The 20,522-nt window shown below is 40.8% G+C and overlaps 1 protein-coding gene across 1 annotated transcript in view; it reads left to right on the forward strand.

Annotated features, from left to right (window-relative positions):
- The window catches only part of HSD17B12 (hydroxysteroid 17-beta dehydrogenase 12), an 82,856-nt gene that overhangs the window by 14,626 nt on the left and 47,708 nt on the right, over positions 1-20,522 (forward strand). Inside the window, exon 2 of the mRNA XM_005522405.3 lies at positions 16,917-16,963. Coding sequence (XP_005522462.1) covers positions 16,917-16,963 — 47 coding nt within the window. The remainder of the gene's footprint in view (positions 1-16,916; positions 16,964-20,522) is intronic.

Below are 20,522 nucleotides of genomic sequence, written 5' to 3' on the forward strand. Positions count from 1 at the left end.
AGCGTCTACTAAATATGATCCTGAAGCCTTCTTTGCCTCTAACAAGCCATGAGAAACTATTTCCAGTACATCTGAGAGGGCTCTACTTTTTAACAGAAATAACGGTGTTATTTAGAGTTAGGGATTATGAAAGATTTAGAGCCATTCCTAGCATAGCATGAATATGCTTACAAGCTTCTTGTGGATCTTGGTATATGTGTGGTTGTGCTTGAACCTGTGAAAGGGGACACCCTGAAGGGTGTTCTCCTCTCTCCCCAAAAAAAGCTACTTTAGCAGTTGGTTTGAGTAAGATTGCACACATTCTTTATTCCAAAGTAGCAAGGGAGAAGGAAGGAAGGGTTTTATGTGGTGATGGTTTGTGTCTTGGATAGCAACAGGTGGTTTAAATGGTCCAGTCCACCTTTTTTTTGTCCTTGGGAACTGACAGTTTGGGAGACCTGAGTTTTTGGATGTTTCCAGTCATAAGAACAGAAGCATAAGATTCTACTAGAAGATCCAACATTGTCTCTAATCAATATGATTTTGGTTCTTGCTTAACGTGAACTACTTTGCTAATTAGCTCAGGTGTCTTCTTATTCTAAACTCTTCCACTTTATTATCCATTTTAAGTGCTGGAGACTTTCACCTGTAATGGTCACATTAGTTTCAGTCTGCATTTATCCTAGACAAGCTGCCTACAGATGTAATGAGGATTGTGAATGTCCTGCAGTTCCACAGTTCTGCAGCCTCAAGTGAGGAGCAGTGGGCCGGGTGAGATAGGAGCAGTTCTTTCAGCCTCTTTTGTCACTAATGTTTCTTACTTCCGTGTCTGATGTGACACATGTTATGTGGCTGCTGTGCTCTTACTTAGTCTCAGTAAAACCATGAGGAGCTGGCTATGGAAACTGGTCTATTCTTCTGGCTTGTCATTGTTCCTGCTGTGCTGGAGTGAAGCTGATGTACGTTTGTACACTTGTTTTCTGCTGTATATACATTGAAGGGCCTGAACTTGCATTCTGCAGTTGTTATCCACCTGATACCTTCACAAGGCCTTGTAAAATTCCCAGTGTGATGCTTTCCATCCTGCTGTTTAGGTGTGTCAGATATGGAAGTCTCTGTGCTCCAGCTTCCCTGCTTTTGAGCAGGTTACACATTGAGTATGAGTTTTGTTGCCACTTCAGCTGTTCTGTAGAATCCTTATTTTCATACCTCTGTGTCCCTGGAGCTAATGCTACCTTCTCAGTGTACAGCTTGTTTTAATGTTGCTTCTAGCTTAAATGAATAAAATATCACTGTGTGTCTTCCTGCTCAATTTCTGTTCTATTTCTGAGCAGTCAGTCTCTTCTGGGAGAGCAAGCTTCTGAATGAAATCTCTTCAAGTCTCACCTCTTTGCTGTTTGATTCCTTTTTCCCAGATAGCCTGGAGATCTTACAAGTTCTGCTGACATTTGCTTCCTTATGCTTGTGTTGGTGGGGGAGGAAGTGAATACATAGTGTGGGTGGCGGGGAGGCAGACCTTTTCTGCTCCAAACAAGAAGTTTTGTCAAGCTTTCCTACTTCTGTCTTTCTTGCGTGGTATATGGCACGGTGAGAACTTGGGAAGAGGGAAGATCTTGGAGCTATCCTTACACAAAGCAAATGCTTTTCCTGTCCCTAGAGCCATCTTTATACTTGCTCTCCCACAATCTGTTAGTGCACTCTGGGAGCTGAGGTGTAAAACTTGGGAACATGATACACATACAGGAATATCTCCTGAGCCCTAAATGCTGACTGGCCATGACTGATAAATGGATAGTATGAAAGAGGAGGTAAGAGTTCTTATATGTCCCCTGCCTGTGTTAATAAGCAATGGACTCAAATTCTGCAGGACAGCAAGTTTGGCTCATGGGTTTATGTAACATACACACACAATATATTTTGTCCATGACCACACATTCAAAACTTGAAGGCTTTTTTAGAACTGTTGGATGGTGTCCCCTCCCATGGGCCCCTGGAGGCAAGAAGTTAAACAAGAGTAGTTTCTTGGGTAGTTCTGATTTTGGGATTAACTCTGGGGTTTTGGGAGGGAGCAGATGAAATTAGAATTTAAAAGGGGTCAGTGCAAAACTTATCAGTAAGCTTGACTCTGTCACATGGAGGTCCACATCATGCTATTGTAGAACATACAGGATCCACAGATCCAAAGAGCTGGAAAATCCCTATTCTATTTTAAAAACAATTTTAAAAAGCCCTAGCATTTCAGAAACTCTTCTTGTATTTTAGAATTTTTAGCTGTAGAAAGTCACTTAGCAGAAATGTGTCTTAACAGTTGTCTGTTATACACAAGAACTTCTAAAAAGATCTCCAAGAATGGAAACAGCTTGGGGAAGGATTAGATATATTAGCTTTGTGGGCTTTTCAAAGTCTTCACAAAAATTCAGCAAGGAAGCCAAGCTGCTTTGTATTTCGATAGAAAACCAAGAGGTTAGAAAAACTCTGTACAGTGTTGTGTAACTTTGTCATATACACTGCAGGGCAGGTATGTTTGCTGAAAAATGTATAGATACAGATTTTCTCTTCACATGTAGAATCTGTCTCTTTCTTGGAAGATGAAACGTAAAAAGGAGTGACTTGTGTGGGTAGTAAGTGGGTGCAGAGAATGGGAAGGTGACAGTGCAGGCATATTAGCTGTCTTGAAACACGTTTTAGTATGGCTTGGGCTCTTAAATTAAAGGTTCTGGGAGAGCCCTTGCAGCTATTGCATCACTTGCTAAAAATAGCATCTATACTGCATAAGGCAGCCTGTCTGCAGTGTGGATAGTCTTGAGAATTTAGTGCTTCTTATGAATGATGTTCAGTCATTTTTACTTCTCAGCTAAGCATGTTTTTAATCTAAACTGTGATAGAGAATGAAGCAAAAGGTTTTATTTTCTGAGGGTGGGGTGAGTTTCAAAATAGCGTTGTCCACAGTTCTGTGTGCAGCATGATTCTAAAAATACATTTTTAAGATTACTGAAATTACAGCTTAAAGGTACTGATAAATATGTTCTTATATTGTAATTCTCAGGGGAGGGGAAGAAAAAAAACCTGCTTTGTGCAGTATGAGGTATTCTGCTCTTCTCATCAATCACTTAAAATTTAGCAGAGGTTTTTTTTAATGGCAGTTACACAATGCAAGTGAAATATAATGCTAATCTGAATTCTTACTAAAAAAACACCCCACAAACCCCAAATCCCTTCTCTTGAAAATAGAATATATGTTTTACAGTGCTTTTTTTCCCTTCTCTTATTTTGAAATCTTAGTCAAGAATCACCAGCAAAGGAGTGTGTTTGTATTCCAGTGGTGTTGCTGAACCAGACAGGTCTGCAGCACAGCATTTTATTTTTAGACTCTAGGTTGCCATTTTTATCCTGTAAAAAATATTCATCAGCGTCTGGGTGACAGGCCATCAATTTTTTTAAATGTGTTAGACCACGTTTTTCCACTTCTCTCTATTTCTCCTTTTATATCCTGCTATATACATTCCTTTTTTGGGGGGACAGGGAGAGGGGGAACGAGGGTATGGATTTTAATTCATGCATTAGATTTTTCAATTCACAGATCTTTAGCGTCACACGGTTCATTCATCTTCTGTGCTCGGCTGCTTACGCAGCTTTGCTTATTGTCTGCAGAGGGTGAACTGCTCTGGTGCAGGCAGCAAAAGCATGGGATGGGCAAAACCAGCCTCCTGCCTGACTGGTCACCTCAGCTGCCCTCTCTGCTTGCCCCAAAATACCTCCATGTGGCTGTGCTGTGGAGAGGTAGTTTCATGTGTGGTTTTGGGGTGCTGGTCAGGTATAAAATTACTTCCTGGATAAGCTATTCAAGGTCTCTTTGCAATAAATGTATATGAGCCAGCTGACTTCTAACAAGAGAAGATGGGAGATATCTTCTGGTGTGTAATACTGAGAATTGTTTAGTGCCTGGCAAGAGGGGCTCAAAGCCATACAGTTGTTGGGTGGTGAGGCAGTAATTCACTAAATGTGAATCTGCAGCACAGATTCTATGGCAGGAGTGCCACATTGCAGTTGCTTTCTAGGGTGGTGGGCTTCAGAACCTCCATACTGCAGCTGTCCTGTTTATGCGTAGAAAACCTGAGGCTTTCTTAAAGAATTGCTTTGTGTCCTTGAAGAGCCTCTAGGCTGACAGGGAACTGTTGTCATCAGAGCAACTGGTACAGCTGAGGGCCCCTCCCTTTTTCCCCTGAACCCAAACATGGGAATCTTTCTGTAGCAGTGACAGGAGCTTGTTTTTGAGCGGCTTTTTGGTGGTGTTGGAGAAGAGTTGTTGCTAATGGGAGGTGGATCCCAGGAACAACTTGCTGCTGGAGCCAAGTTAGCTTGTAACCCAAGGGGGGCCTCACCTCTGAGGGTGATGGGTTTCATGGTGGTCTGGCTGCTTCCTAAGACTTTACCTGAATCATGTGATCTCAAATGCTCAAAGGGAACTGAGAGAAACAAGAGAAAAGAGTGAATATACTCTGTTAGTAGTTGAAGGTTTAAGTCATCTCTGTCCTGATTAGTTTTATTTGTAATTTTAAAAGCTTTTGGAGCACTGGTACTCAGGATGGCTTGTTGTGGCAGGGCCAAGCTTATGATAAGTAATAAAGGTATTCCCAAATGTAAGAGCAATACAATTTTTAGGATGGTTGGTTACTGACACTTTTGGAGTTAGAAGTGGAGATTTAGTATATTGAAACTATATCTCCACACATGCTAAACATGCTTTAAGGGGGAGAAAATGGATAGGATTTTGATTATATTTGTAGAGACATTGAAAGCTGAGATCTTCCTAAGGAAGGTTCTTGGGTACAGTTGTACCCATTTGTGTACAGAAAGATAACATATTGAGCTTGTGGTGTGACTTGTAACCTCCTTAAATGTGTGTAATTAAAAAAGTTGCTTATCAAAGATAGACTTTATCAGCCCTATTAAAGATACACTTTATCAATCATATATGATGATAATACAACGCTTTCTCAGGGTTAAAACTTGTTTTTGCTTCTGCACAGCTAAATGGCTGTCCTGATTTATGTCATCCTTCCTTAAATATGGAACATTCTAATTTTCGCGTATCAGAATTTGGAAACCCTAAGGAAGTGGCTTTATGGAAGAAAGTAAAGTGGTAGGTGATATTTCAGAAGAAATTAAGTAGCCTGTGTGTTTGATTTCCTTCATCTATTTTGGCAATGATGGTTTTGAAACCACGTTGTAAATAATTGGTTAAGGATTGGAGACTAGATCCAAAATATCATAAATGATAGTGGTATCCAGATTGAAGGAATGTTACGGGAAGAAGAGGTGAGGCTCTCTGTTTTCCTTCTCAGGGGCTGTGCTGCAAGGAGGTTTGTTGGGTGAGAGCAAGGCTGGATGAATATATGACTTGAAGGCATTCCTTAGCTTTTTAGGAGTTCAGAAAACTCCATATGGAGGCACACAGTGGTTTTGGGTGAGCTACTTAGGTCTGGATGGGCTTCTCTGCTGAAAGTTGGCAGGCTGTGTTGTGAGACTATATTCCTGAGAGTCTCCATAGTCTTTCTGTGCTTCCCAGTTTGTCTATTTTTGGTATATTGTTGATGCAGTGAAATTCTACTCCGTGACTTGCATTTGAAACGAAGTTTTTAATTCTGGGAGTAGGGAAGGAACACGGTGTTTCTAATACGTGGAATATGGTTAATTTGGTATTTTAAATGTACTTAATTTTTAAGATTATATTTGCCATCTGCAAACCTGAAGGGAATTCTGATAGAGGCTCCCATTAAAGTGTTTCCTAAATACCGTATACATTTTGTTATATCCGTTAGATTCACCTGTTTAGTAATATATAAAATAACTTGAAAATCCACAACATCAATTTAAAGGACAGAGAGAAAGTTAAGCAAAGTGACCAGTGTCATTGCTTGCTATGATCAAGAGGTAGTGGAGAAAGCACCAAATCCCAAACTAGCAGATGACTTGCAAAAAGAACAGAAGGAGGTGATACTGTCCCATGTAGGATGTAGTTCAGCTGGGTGGCCTCTTGTTAAGTCTGTATTATGTGCTAAAGGTTTACATGGATTTAAAAAAAAATAAAAAATAATAGCTTAATAGCTTTGTCTCATATGGATTTGTCCAAAATCACTAGCTGTGGTCCACTACATTGCAAGCTGGAGACAGGAGTAGCATCCTGGAGAGATACCATTATACGTGACTTCTCAAAATCTCCTCTCAGTACCTCTTGCTGACAACTACCAGAGATCAAGTTTTGGGTTGGCTGGATCTCTGTTTTGAGCTGGAAGATCTGATCTTGGGATAAAATGGTTATACTGTGAGAAAGCTTGTGTACATTGTGCTTTTTTTTTTTCCCTTTGCTTCCAGTACAAATAGTTGGATGTGTGCTAAGGCAAAGGAACAGGTGAATGCTAACATGGGGTTTTTTTCCCTAATAACCTGATGCGTTGGATGTGCCAAGCTCGTACAGAATGATGCATTATGCTTGAAATATACCCAAACCTTCATTTAAAAATTTCTTCAAGACTGTGTTTTGTATAACTGCAAATAGTTCAGATCCTAGTCGTGAAGCTGTGAAAGGTCAAAGTGTTTCAAAGGTGCAGAGAAAAGGTTGTATTTAGCACGGCACCAATTTCATGCCCACGGTGTGATCTTTAAAAAGCCATTACAAGGTGCTGTTGGTTTTTTTCATGCCCTAAATGGAGACTGGTGTCCTCACTGTGAACAGGAGGTGCTTAAGTAAGAAGATTTGAGTTATTGCCAGCAGGATAAGGGGTTCAAGAGGGAGCCCCTTCCTAGTTCCAGTGCTTCATGGAACCAGAGTCTCTGCTCTCTTAGGACCACTTGTGCATTTGACCTGCATGTTGTTTTTCTTATGTATCTCTAGCTTCACCTAGCCCCTTTCTCATGGAGAGATGAACAAGACACTCTCTGGAAGTCAAATTGTGTGTTGAGATGGTGGGGGAGGAATGATAATTTCTGTGATGCCCTCTGACAACCTGAGGAAGTGTAGCACCATGCAGTCGACAGAATGTATCAAAAACAATAAATAAATTACAGTCAGGCTTATTTTGTTTCCCATTTTCTGTCTGATCCATTAAATGGATAGTAATGAACAGATTCTTGTTGTCAGTTTGTAGCTCTACTTCTACAGTTAGCTCTGGCTTGACCTGCATTTCAGATCTCCTCCAGCAGGTCAGGTTCCTTACCCTTATTCTGCTTTTCAGAGTCAGAAATAGGGTGGGGTTTTTTTCCTTCTTTGAGGTATAGTGATTTTCAGGTGGTCACAACCAACCAACTTATATTGTCTTCCCAATCTTAGCCTAAACTTTTCCTTTTCTGGTGATTACCCTACAGGAGCTTATGAAGAGCAAACAAAATCCTTTTAAACTCATCTCCCAGAACAGCTAACTCTAAATCATCTTAGCAGCCCTTTTTTTAAAATTCTTTTTGCAGCTGTTCCCATTTAAATTACTTAATGTATTATTGTTTCTTACTACTGTAGGAAGCACCTCAGTGGTTATACATGTTGTCTTTATAGTTGCATCAGAAGGACAATTTACAGACAATTTTATATGCAGACACTGATAGGTTATATCAGATAGAAAGACCAGATACCTTTTTTCCATTCCTTATAATGGTCACCTCACCTCTAAACAAAGTTAGTTTCAAATGCATATCTTGACATGTGGTATCTCCGTGTCACTGTGTAATAACTGGCAATATTATGTTTTATTCCTGTGTGGTCTGTAGACCCATGTCATTCTTTGCAGTGTGACACTATGATCCTTTTCAGGAGCTAGATTGTCTGTGAAGTTCATAGAGCATTTCCTTCTTTGTGTGATGGTCACTAGTAACAGTGCTGAACAGGATTTGTGCTGAGATCAGTTCCTGAGGAGTGTAACTAGTCATTTGTTTTTAACCTGATAAAATTCTGGTTTTGGTCTGAGCCATTGTAGCTGCCCCCCCAGTCAGCCCCTGATGATGTTCTAAGATTCTTATGTTTCACCATATAAAATTATTTTCTTTTGCCTCATAGGTCTGGAGCATTATTCTTGTCTAAACTGATCGTACCTTTTAGAAGTTTGACACAGTTTGCCTTTTGATTAAAAATGGATCTAGTGCTGCATTTTATACCAGTCTCGACTTTTTGTATGTTCACAATTATTCAGACACCTTACATAGCTTTGACTTGAAATGAAATGCCCACAGCTTGCCAGGATCACTTGTTTATCCTCTTCTACTTGCAAATGTTGGCTCTTTGTTGCCACATCGCTAACTGGAAATTATTTTTCTGCTTGCTGCTAGTACTTGGTGAAGGAGGAAAAACAAATCTCAGATTTATTTTAGTGACTTCTGATGTAAAATCTTCTTTCAGCATTGCAGGTTCTAAACCCAGAGGCCATTCTGCTGGCTGCTTAGTTTCTTCTCAGAAAAGTGACTTAACTATGCGTGTTTCCAGTGGCAAACACACTGAAAGCCCCCAGATGGTGCCAGTCCTGAGCTATCTAATCTTTAAAACGTTCGTGTTGTATTCACCCCCTCCTAGAGGCAGGAAGAACCAGAAATGGTAATTTGAGTGACCTCTATGCATGTGGTTTTTTGGCCTGGTCGTGCTTGCCGTGACAGTCAGCATCTGTCACGTATTTCACAATGATGAACAAACAAGAGGTTGTTTTTGCTGAATATTAATGCTATGCAGTAACTCTTACTGTAGTGTTTTACAGAGCACAAGGCAGCTGTAGCCTTTGCAAATGCTTAAGTCGAACTGGCTTGAGTAGGTGATCCAAACAAACTTCTTGCTACTGCAAAAAGTTTAATTCAGGGCAATCTTGGCTTCACCTGACATTTTCTGGATCAAAAGGCTTAAAAGCAGCAAAGGATGGGGTGGGGGCTTCTGAATAGGATAACAGAATTCCCCCCCTTCTCCCGGACTCCCATGTCCATAATGCAGCAGCCCTTGACTGACAGGAAAAAAAGACCTTGCAGCAAAGGCTGGAGTTTGAGTGCATAAAAGGCAACCAGCTTGAGCTGGGAGAGCTCCCATAGAGGCAACTGGAACTGGAATTGCTTAAGCATTGAGTGTGACTTTCATGAATTCTTCAGCATGCTTTTCTTGTAGGAATTTCTAGATTGCTTCTAGTTCTCAAATCTAAAGAATCTCCAGAGTGCACTGTCCAAAACCCTTTCTTGCTGTAGTTCTGGGTGAATTGGGAACTTGTCAGTGCTGCGATATTTATAGAATATTTTTCTACCCACAATCCTAGCTCCTAGACACAAGCTGTTACCAAGTAAGTGTTTGGTTTTGGGAATTGAACCTTTTTCTGTAGCCTGTCTTTTCAAAGCCTGACCATTAGGTGTTAGCTCCTCTGTGCAGAAAGAAAACCTTTATATGAAAAAAAAAAATAAAAAAAAATACTGAATTTCTAGGATTCCAGCTTGGGTACAGATCTTTCTGATGAGACTTCCTATTTCAGCAGTTAAATTGAGAATAGATGTGAAGTTTGTCTTATTTTTTGCACAGAGTTTTCTGTTTTTATTTAATAGAAATGCGGGGAGTTGCTGCTGTCTTATTAACTTGCAGCCGGCATGCTTATCTTCTTTGTTCTTTGTTAAATATGAGCTGGCATGTGTTAGGCTGCGTTAGCGTTCACTCTTTGGGACTTCAGTGGTTTCTAAATTTGGCATTGCTAAGCCGGTGCCCTGTTTGCTTGAATCAATTGGGGCTGCTATTTTTAGCACTAAAAGGGAATTGAAATAGCAATTTTCTTTCCATGTAATGGATCCCCAAGAGGAATACTGATGTAAGCTCTCTGTCATCCTGTATTCTCCCCTTCCCCAAAAGCACTCAGACGAAAGGCAGCTGTCATGGTTTGCGGCTGTATTAATCTTTAATCAATCGAGTGTTTTCTGCATTCAGGTGTTCAGGGAAAAAAAGGGTCACGACTAAGATCTGCCTAGAATAACTAAGCACTCATGCATGGTCTGTGCAGCCAGAATTTGTGGATAACGGCAGGGATAGATGGAGCAGCTAAAAATAGTATATGCTTCCAGTGTTTCTCCAGTCTATTTTTGATGCTTGATTTTGATAAGGTTGATTGGAGTCTTACTAAAAATAGCTGTTCCTAGCAAGCTGAGGACAAAAAGTAGAATATTTTTAACCAGCACAGACTAAAGTACTTTTGTTGGCTAGAGATAATCTAGAAGCTTGGTATTGGTCAAATGCCAGTGATTTATATAAATCTGTAATAAATGAAGCTCTGCTTGATGCCAAGCAGGGATAGTCTTTTCTCCCCTTGCCAGCTTTTGTTTTCCCCAGGAGCTGTCATATTCTTAATATAGCCTCTGTGTTTCGTAGCAGAAGAATCTCGAGTCTTCAGTTATTTATGGGCTGTACTTTAAACCTATGCTAAGGTTAGCTGTGCTGTGAAGTTTCTCTCAACTGTATTGCTTTAGCAATACACAGAGGGTCCTAGTTTCTGTTGATATGTGCTGCAGCTGGATTCTGTGCTGTGACAGACCCTTGCTCGATTCTGGGTTCAGTCTTGCAGGACAGGGATGGCTCTTCTGTGTGAATGGAGGATGTTGCAGACAGACTAGCTCTGCAGTGACCATTTTGACAACAAATTTGAATACTTCTCAGGGGATCAGAGATGTAGCTAAGCTACCCTTCTTGAAATCTGTTAGCTAGCTTAGTTTTCTCACAGGAAAAGGGTGTAGGTATTCCCAAATTGCTGGACCCACATCTGTCTGGGGAGAATAACATTGCTGGTGGCCTGAGTTCTCCCTCCTGGGTAATGACATGCATGAGTGCATCTGCAATACTCAGATTGCCTGAGAACTCTGGCTTTCCTGAATGAAAACAGGAAAATGGCTGAACCAAAATGAATTTGTAGTTTGAAGAGACTAGTAGAGAACATGTTGAATAGTTGCTAGCTTCATTGTGTAGGTAGGCAAAGCACTGCAAGGACTATGCCTGGTGCTGTTTGCTAGAGGCAATATGGATAAAAGTATTCTGTGCTTTATCTCCATTAGGCATCCCAAAAGTTCATTTTGCTGTGGAAAATGTGTGTTTGTATCTGAAGGCAGGCTTGATCTCTTTAAACTTTTTTTTTCACTGTAGTCTAACCTTGAGTTGGGGAGTCACGAATCTATAATCTTGTTTCAGCGTGATTGCTCTGCAGAACTGCAGTAGAATTTTCTATGCTTGCTGTTGCTCCCTCTCCCTGTGTCAACACTGGTCCTTGCTCCTGTTGTGAGATGAGATGATTTCTACATGCCTGCCTCATGCTTTACTGCACCACTCTTTGCTTTTGTTTTAAGATGTTCTGGCTGCATGAGAAGCAAGTAAAAATTTTCTCCTTGGGCCCTGAATACTCTCACTACAGTCACAGAACAGACTGCCAATGGCAGCTGGGTTCTGCTTTTGCCTGGGTCTGGGATGGTAGTCCCTGCTTTATGAGCAAGGAATACACCTCTGTTATATCTCTTAGGAGGTGGTGGATGGTTTTTGGTGACTTCTTATTTGGCAACACAGTGGCTGTTACTTCTTATAATCAGAAAAATATGTGGGCTCCTCACAGAGTTAGTGGCACTTCCTCTCTCATATTTAGCCATGGGTTGTGAGATTTCTGAAGGATGCAGGTGTTATTGGAAACATTTCTGTATTTACCCCTATGTAAGGCTTCTGGAGATGTGTCTACATTTTTCTCCCCTAAAGTACCACTGGTCATTTTAATCTTCTAGACTGAAGTCACTGTCTGGTTGCATGTGTTCCACAGGCTTGGTCTATGGCTTTTTTAATAACAGGAAAGCTGTTCCCTTTTAGTGCAAGATAACACCTCACTGACTGGTGAGGTTTTCTAACTTTGTTTGTCAAGGGTTGCCCTGAGTTTGGTACTGGCCAGGAAATGCTGCCAATGCTTATTAACTACATCATACTTGTTGTGTATGTGACAAAAGCTATGCATTAGGAGATAAGTTGACTAGGTGGTATTAAGTTGTAGAGAATTAGTGAGTTGTGTCAATAGCTATTCTAGTAGTGGAAGCTGTGGTGGGTGCCCGTGTAGCTGTATCTTAAATTAAAGAGATCACTGTAAGAGGTCAAATAAGCGTAGTTAAACTTCAAGTGGGAATTGAAAAATCTGTGGGGGGAGGTATGGGTTTCATTTTTTCGTTCTTCTCTCCCCACAACCACATAGGAAGCAAAATTCTGGCACAGCCATTAGGGCAAAGATGCTATACTGTCCTGAGGTAAAGATTCTGGTGATTTAAGGAAATGATTACATGATATATTAAGGATAATACTGTAATAAAAAATTTAACTGTTGGCGATCTTGTGCTGATGACTTGTATATAGACAATGGTAATGGAAACATCTACAGCCTACATATAGTGTAACCTCCTCCAGCAGTGTGAGCAGATGATGCTCCACACTGCTCTCATTGTTTGGAGACCTCAATACTACATTGGCAGTTTCTTTTTGCACCCTATCACTGCATCCAAAGCATGGGCAGGTTCACAGTCATTTATACTGATGTGGTGTACACTAGTGGCTAGCATGAACAGTGTTTTTAGTTTAGCAGCTTTCCAACTTCTTGCCTACCACTCCAAATGGTGTAGGGTTTGGAATATAAGACTATTGATGCAAAACTGAAATGAAAACCAGAACTAGAAGATGATACATACATCTGTCACTGATTATAACAATGATTATGCCATGCTTACCCAAAATATAATTTCCTAGAAGAGCGAGAGATGTTTCTTTCCGTGGACTTGCTAGGGCCAGGCTTTGTGGACTCTCAGAACAGGGGTTTTTAGACAGGCTGTTTTGGAACTTAAAAAAGATGATGTATATATATGTCAGCTCTTTAGTTACGCATATACTAATTTCAAAGAAAGTTCTTGAGATGGGAGTCTGTTCCAGGTGAGGACTAATTATTTTGCGAAATACCATGTATCCAAAGCTGCTGAAGACTGGCCAGTGGGAACTTCCCAGGGTAGAACATTTCCAGCCCAATGTGAGTGCATGTATTGATTTATGAGGAGTGAGGTGCTCTCAGAGTATGTGGTGTTACTGGATACCTTCCCTTATTTTTTGTCCCCTGACTTTTATGGCTGTAGGGGAAAAGGCAAAGATGGGTGTTGACTTCTTTGTATAAAATTATCCAATGCTGCAATACTTCCATTCAGGCAAACATTTACTTTTGTGGGCTCGCACACAGGTTGCCTGGGCACTCTTGCTTCTCTCCTGGAGACAGCAGATGGCTGAAGTGGGAAGCTACTACAGTTAGTCTGACTACTGAGTAAATGTGTATAATCACACTTAGGTGCTGGTGCAGCTTTCTTGTATAGACAATAACTTATTTCTATCCTACTTGCTTTGCCTTCTTTAAGCTCTGCCAACTGCAGTCAATTTGTAACTTTTGTTGGAAGGCAGTCTGTAGTAGAAACAAAATTCAAAAGCTTAATCTACACTTGGAGTCAAACTAGCTTGGGCACATCAAGTTGAAATTTAGTTAAACAGACACAGCTTTGGAGTGGTTAAAACTGCAACATTTTCCTACAGTATGGAAGCTTGAGATGAATGTAATCAATGTGAAAATAGTGACTTTCTAATGTTCAAGCTTTAGGTAATCCAAAATGTGGAGGGAAATAAAGTGGCTGAATCTCGACTTCTGTGATGTTGGTCCTATCAATTGCCTTTACCCACCTCTTCTCCCTTCTTTTACAATGTCGGGTCTAAGTTATGCTTTCCGCTCTGGCAGATTGCTGTCAGGACAGCCTTTCTGGCCAAACTGCCCACGAGGATTCAGTAAATGGGCAGTAACCAGAGGTGGCTGAACTGGGTGCTACTGGTCAGTAGCAGGGCAGGTCTGTGTTAGTGCACGTTTCCCATTGCAGTCCATGGGTGCTGACCTAGATGGCCTCTCCAGCAGTGCAGATGTAGATGGGAAATCCATTTGCTTTGAATGGGAGGGAGCTGAGCCAGGTGGCTTCTCTCAAAGGGCCTTAGGAAGAGAAGTGTGGCCTGAAAAATGATGATAGAATGTTGGAAAGCAGTCCTTGGTACTGTGTTTGTTCTTCGAGATGGTGTGGGAGCATGGAGCAGAAGAGAGTTATCCTTCTCCACATGGAACCACTAATTAAATGATGGTCTCAGTGTCACCTTGCAAGGAGTTCCCTTATTGCTAAGAAAAACCAGCTGCGTACCTTATCCTCATACCTATGCCTTTTCGAGCAGCAGAAACAGAACAGGGATGTGTATCAACCATGTGTGTCTGTTTCTGTAGGTGATGGCTCAAGCACTACTTTTTTCCTGACAGGATTTTGTAATTTTTATGTGCATCAGATTCATTTAAATTTCTCACATTCTGTTCTGGAGGCTACTTTAACCTCTGGACTACAGGTTATTTTAATTTGACTTAGGGCCTATAAAGGGAGAAAAAAATCCTGTTACTCACACTTCAGTTAGAAATCCCTGATCTTCAGCTTATGTCTCATGCTCCAGCTGATTCCATTACCATTTACCTAAGCAATGGATTCAATAAATGAGTAAATATCCTTGACTGAAACTACTTGTACTTTACCAAGTCTTTAAAGGGCTACAGGTGCTTTTTGGAGTCCCTGCCTCATGGAGCATATGTTTTTGGCTGCAGCTGCTAGAAGTGGAATAATTTGCAGTGTCAGAAAACAGTATTTAAAAATGCTGAGCTTGTTATCTGGGAATAAAACCATTAAGTCTATAATTTCTGAGTTGGAAGGAGAAGAAACAATCTAAGTGTTACAGGGAATGGCTCTTCTTTAGATGCCTCACTAACTATAGTGAAAGAAATAACCCTTTTCACCGAGTCACTGAGGTTGAATGTTTTCCACATGGGTCAGCTTAGAACTTGTCCAGCTACTTACAGTGATCCTTACAGGGAGGGATCCTGGTACTGTTTTCACTGTACTCCTGTTTGCTTCATTGTTTTGGTGAAGTAGCAATGACTTGTGTGGTGATACATAATGCGAATCTCAGGTCAGCAAGGCTGAAACTGAAGCTTGTTAGTTCTTGAACTAAAGGGATTGTGCTGTCCTGCAGGACTGTGGTGTGTCTGGCTGAATGAGTAACAATACGGCTACAAGTTTGGTGGCAGGAAATGGGCTCCTGATAATGTATTCTCGATTTCTTCCCTAAAGTCTGATTTTTATTGGTTATTTGGACCCTTGATTCACCTTTCATTACATGACTTTATTTCTCTACCAAACCCGTCACTCACACTTTCTTAATGGTGGCTGGATAGGAAGTGGCAAAAGCAGTGCGACACAGACACTTGGTTTTCTCAATAAAATTCCCTGTCTTTGACAGTGCAGCAACCAGAGCTCTGTTTAGTAGCTGAAGTGTCCCTTGTGTGCAGTATGCATATCCTTATATGCTGGAGTTATGGCATCTTGCAAATGAACCCTGAAACTAGGGAAGGGATAAACATATATGTATGTACCTTCATCTGTGGTCATCTGTGAATCTCACTTAAATCAGGGATATGACTGGATCTTTCCTTCTAGCCTGTTGCTGAATTGTTGCTGGACCATTCAAACTTAAGTAGGACCTTTGCTGGCAGTTTCATCTTTTATTACCTCCACTTATTTATAGATAGCAGGCATAGAGACTGAAGGGGTTATAGCATTTCTGAGCTGTTAGTACTCAAACAGAAATATTCTGGCTGCAGTTTGCATGCCAACTGGTAGAGGGGATCTGCAAGCGGTAACTAATCAAATCGTCTGCAAACACATTTCCTTCCTGTGCTCCGAAGGGAAGTTACTGCTGAATCCCAATGCCAGACAGCACCTCTATGCTATGAGTTTCATTCAGGTAGAGGTTGACATGAGAATTAAACCAGCACTCCCAGTTAGTTCACTGTTCTGAAACATTAAACAAGTCCAGTTATTTGGCCATGCTTACATTCAACAATAAGCAGTAGAAGAACAAACCAGGCTGTTCTGATCTGATCAAAGGACAGACAGAAAAAATCTGGTATGTTATGTGGCTGCTTGGAGAGTGAGAGCAGAGACAGGTAAATGAGGTTAGACAGGAGAGCTAAAAATGTAAGGATGTTGAGGTGTAGGCATTGGGTTTGGTGAGAACAAAAAGCTGAGGGAGAAAAGAAGTGGTGCTGAATGTACTTGAGCAAAAAGTGGTTGGAAAAGCGGTTTCTGTATGGAGGAATTGCTGTTTACTGAGATGATCAGCTACTAGTGTGGCGAGAGCCCTGGAATAATCTAACGGCATGTTGAGTCACTCACAGCTTCACAGCTTGTGGAAAAGAATCCTAGAAAGACTTGAAGCTTGACACAGATCCAGTCACCCACAGGTGAGAAAGTTTAAGCTGTAGAAGCCCAGCTTGCAATTGATGTCTGGATCAGTTACTCATACTTGCTGCTGGGGAGCACCGTGGTCATAGGGATCTGAAATCTGCTGGAGGAACACTAGCAGACACCTGTTGCCTGTGTCCTAAAATCTGTTTTCTTGGATGCTTACAGGATTGGAGATACCTCTTATTTTACTGTGTACTTAAAACTAAGGTGGCAGCTGGTTTAATAGTCATAAACCAGCTTTTTTCAGTTAAATGGCTTGGAAATCTCTCTTAGTCCGCAAAGCCTCTGAAGAAGTGTATTGGGACAGAGGACCGGCTTGAGAAGGGGTGCCGAACCTGATTCTTGAAACACATTAGGCTCCTAATTCCATCTCTTTCTCTCCTTTCTTACCTATGGAAAGGTTTTAGTGTGAGTTTTTAAGGTGATTTCATAAAAGCTGTACACCTATTCCAAAGACTTCGATGTGTTTCTGTCTGGAATGAGTACTTTAATAGCCTACATAGGAAAACACCCATTGCAGTTCCTTCTGTGAAGCAACTAATGTAGATTTGTCTTTCTTTTTGTTGTTGCAGTGGTCACAGGAGCTACTGATGGGATTGGAAAAGCCTATGCAGAAGAGGTAAGAATTCTTATAATTTGCAAGTCTGTCTTGATTCTTGGCAATATGTCAAGCTGTCTCAACTCTGTCAAGCTGCATATGATATCTCCTCACCTTATCGTAACATAGATACCTGTGGAGAAAGAGGTCTTCTACCTTGCCTCCCTCTGGTAACCAGCCAAAAGTTGTATCTCTGTTTGTTAGTTTTGTTTATTTGTGAACTATATTTTCAGCTCTTACCTTGTCCTTCAGTTTTTAACTTTTCTAGTTTTTAAAAGAATTTTAACTTTCTCAGCCCTTGGTATTTCCTTTTGGTATTTCCAGGCACTGACTAAATGGCATTTACAGCTGCCAGCAGTATGTTCCAATTACTTCCTCAAGTTCATAAAGTCTCTGAAGCTGGGTTTTACCTTTATCTCTTTTTCTGTACTTTTGCTCTTGATGGATATATGGGCTCCAAATATATTTCACGTGATGGAATGTATTGCTTAAGACAGAAAGTGCCTGTTAGTATAGGGTAATTTAGCCTGTAAGCTCAGAGAACATAATGACAAATAGTGCTGACTACAACAATTTATAGCAAAAATAACTTTAAACTCAGCACTCGTATCAGAGTGAGCTTGTCTGTGCTCGTTTTTGTGTTCTCTGAAACACCAGCGTGATTTTGTGTGAGATCAGCGGTGAGAGATTTCCTTTTCTTTGATGTTGTTTTGTTTTGGGTTTTTTTTGTTTTGCAAAGCCCACAGGAAAAATGGCATTCCTCTTCATGGATAGTCCTTGTCCTTTGAATTCCTGTCATCCTGATATGCCTTGCCCTGCTACCTCACCCTTAGCCCCCAAATTCCTTTCTATTTTGCAGGAAGTAGTTACCTCACAGTACTGGTTCAAGGAAGGGGAATGGATTGCAAAAGGAATTAAGCCTGGTGCTAGCAGCACCTGATCCTGGTTTATTGTTCATAGCTCATACGTGCCAGGTATCTCAGTTACATGGCACCAAAGCAAACGATGCAAAACACTTAATTTTAACTGTCTGGAGCAAGTGGAAGGAGGTCACTGTGCCCACAGCAGAGCATTATTAGGAGGAAGTCCTCTAGTGTGGGAGACACCCTCTGAACATCATGGGAGATTAGTTTCAGGATCTGTGTGTGAAGATACTGGGTGAATAAAACTGCAGCTTGCTTTATGTAATGTCTCTAAGAACTAGGCTTCTTTCAAGCATGAATGTCTGCTGCTGGCTGACTCCTGCATTCAAACCCCCATTAGGAAAGCCATCTTGAGTATGAGATACTGTTGGAAAACCATGTCTATTACAGCTGCCTTGTAGTGGTTGCTATAAGCAAAGAACACCCCAAAAGCACCCCAAAGGGTACTGATACTCATTCTTGGGCTACAGAATAAAATGCACTGTTCATGAGTTGTATTTATTATTGGTACTTACGTGTTTATTTAGAATAAAACACAAATCCATCCTTTGACAGCTTAGACAGATGAAGAAAACTTGATAAAGTCAAGTGTGGATGTAGAGTGAAATGGTGGAATACCTGAAAAGACGTCTCAGTTTTTAAATTAACTCTAGAAATATCTCCAGGCTGCCAGCAGAGGCTTGATTTTCTACTAAAAATTCTCTTCTGGCTACTATAAATTCCACTGGCATATGGCTGCTTGGGCCCTGATGGCTGTGATTATAGTCATGCAGACAACTTCCTTTTTCTTGAAGGGATTGTTGAGAATTGCAACTGAGTGTTGAGAATTGCCTTTTTGAAAGTTTGATATGGTGTCACTGGAAAGTGATGGACGAGCTTTGTGAGTGCGTGGAATCTTGGGTTGTACTCCGCTCTGTAGATTATTTTCCTTTTCCAAGCAAAGAACTGTTTTCACATTTTCACTCTTGCAGTATTAAGACCTTTAATTTTTGCCCAGCAGTGATATTCTTGTCATTTCTAGATCACCCCTTTGTGAAAGGTTTCATATTTTGAGGATGTGGTCAGGAGTCAGTATTCGTTGCCCCTCTATCATTATCTTCTGCTTGCTTTTGAAAATCATTAGTATAAATTCAATCTTAGCCGTATTTATGCTCTGGTGATAAACTAGGGGTTGTGATCCCATTGCATACTTTATAGTACTCTACTATGCCCATCTGTTGAGTATAGCATTTTTAGAATCTCTTGCTATGTCTACTCCAACAACAGCTTTAACCTTGCTTTGGTTGGCTGTTGATGTCGTTTTCCATCCTGGAGAAAAAGGGTTTGAACAGCAGCTGTGTTTTGTTACCAGAATGGAAAATGTGGTAGTCACTAACATGGCATTTAAGGAAATCAAACGCCTCCATTCATCAGCTCCATTAGAATGGTGATCCTTGCTTGCATCAATCCTTAGGCTACAAGGGTATCTTCCCAACATATGCTACTCTAGGTGAGTTTTTATGTTAAGTTTTAAGGACTTGTCATTCAGCTATTCCAGGACCTGAAGGATATTGACCAAAGGGACAAGTATAATAACAGGTTATCTACAAAGCAAGTGGGTCTTCCTTGATTCCTATATAAAAATATAATTAGTAACTGGGATTTCGGGGATCATTATCTCTCTTTGGATGATTGTGGTTCCTTTCAGCCAACTAGGTTGAAAGTGAAGATAGAGTACTCATCAGGCACCTTAATTGAACCTGCTCTCAAGTGCTGTATCTTTTCCAAATTTGATTACTTCTCTTAGTGATACTTGTTCCTAGTTACAGGGTCTTTTGTTGGGTGTTTTATGTGCTGTCTTAGAACTCACTTGCAAAAGGGTTTCTGCTTTCAGATGTACTTCTCAGAATGCAACCTTTTAGTATGAACATAGCAGGGATTTCTCCCAAGCTCACCCTTGTGGAAATTCTCTAAATATGGTGAGGTTCCACTGACTGGATGTATTGGCATCATTTTACTTCTTGGCTTTTGAGACAAGTACAGCTGAACACTTTTCCATTAAGCCCAGGTACTTACTGAAGCATTCTGAGCCCAAAAGTCATGACTGCTGAAAAGAGAGCAAACTATTCTGTCACCAGTCTGGAGCTTTGCATCCATGAGGAAGATCTCTCAGGGTTTTTTTGCCTCATGAGACCACAGTTATTTTGGATTCTGAATAGATTACTGTCAGATTGTCCTAGCAGGTTGGGTAATCAAGGCCTTCACTGCCTGGATCCTATGGAAGGAGAGTGCTATTCCCTTTTTCCTGATGCCTTCCAAACCTACTCTGGGCTTCATGTAAAGCTTATCTGGAGGTGGCTGGATGTGTTCATCCCTTTTAGACAGTAATTCTTGTAACACCACGTCATTTCCTTGAGCAGAAGGCTTAAGTTGCCTGTAAGCCTGAACCTGGCGGCTGTCTGCTAGTGATTCCTATGGTGTCTTTTGTTACACCACAGCTTACTCTATGCTCATGAGATCCAGTATGAGATTTCTACTGCTTATAGGATAGTAGTACCTCTGGGAATAAAGTACAAAATTCACTTATGGACTCTGCCATACCTGTCTCTGACAGAATCACTACTGCTTTGCTTTCTCCTGCTAGAAAAATAGATGCCATGAAGCCACTTCAGGTTGTT

The sequence above is a fragment of the Pseudopodoces humilis genome, chromosome 7 (assembly GCF_049639895.1).
Source record: "Pseudopodoces humilis isolate 2021_Gansu_Grassland_sample_001 chromosome 7, ASM4963989v1, whole genome shotgun sequence".
In the NCBI taxonomy this organism is placed as follows: Eukaryota; Metazoa; Chordata; class Aves; order Passeriformes; family Paridae; genus Pseudopodoces; species Pseudopodoces humilis.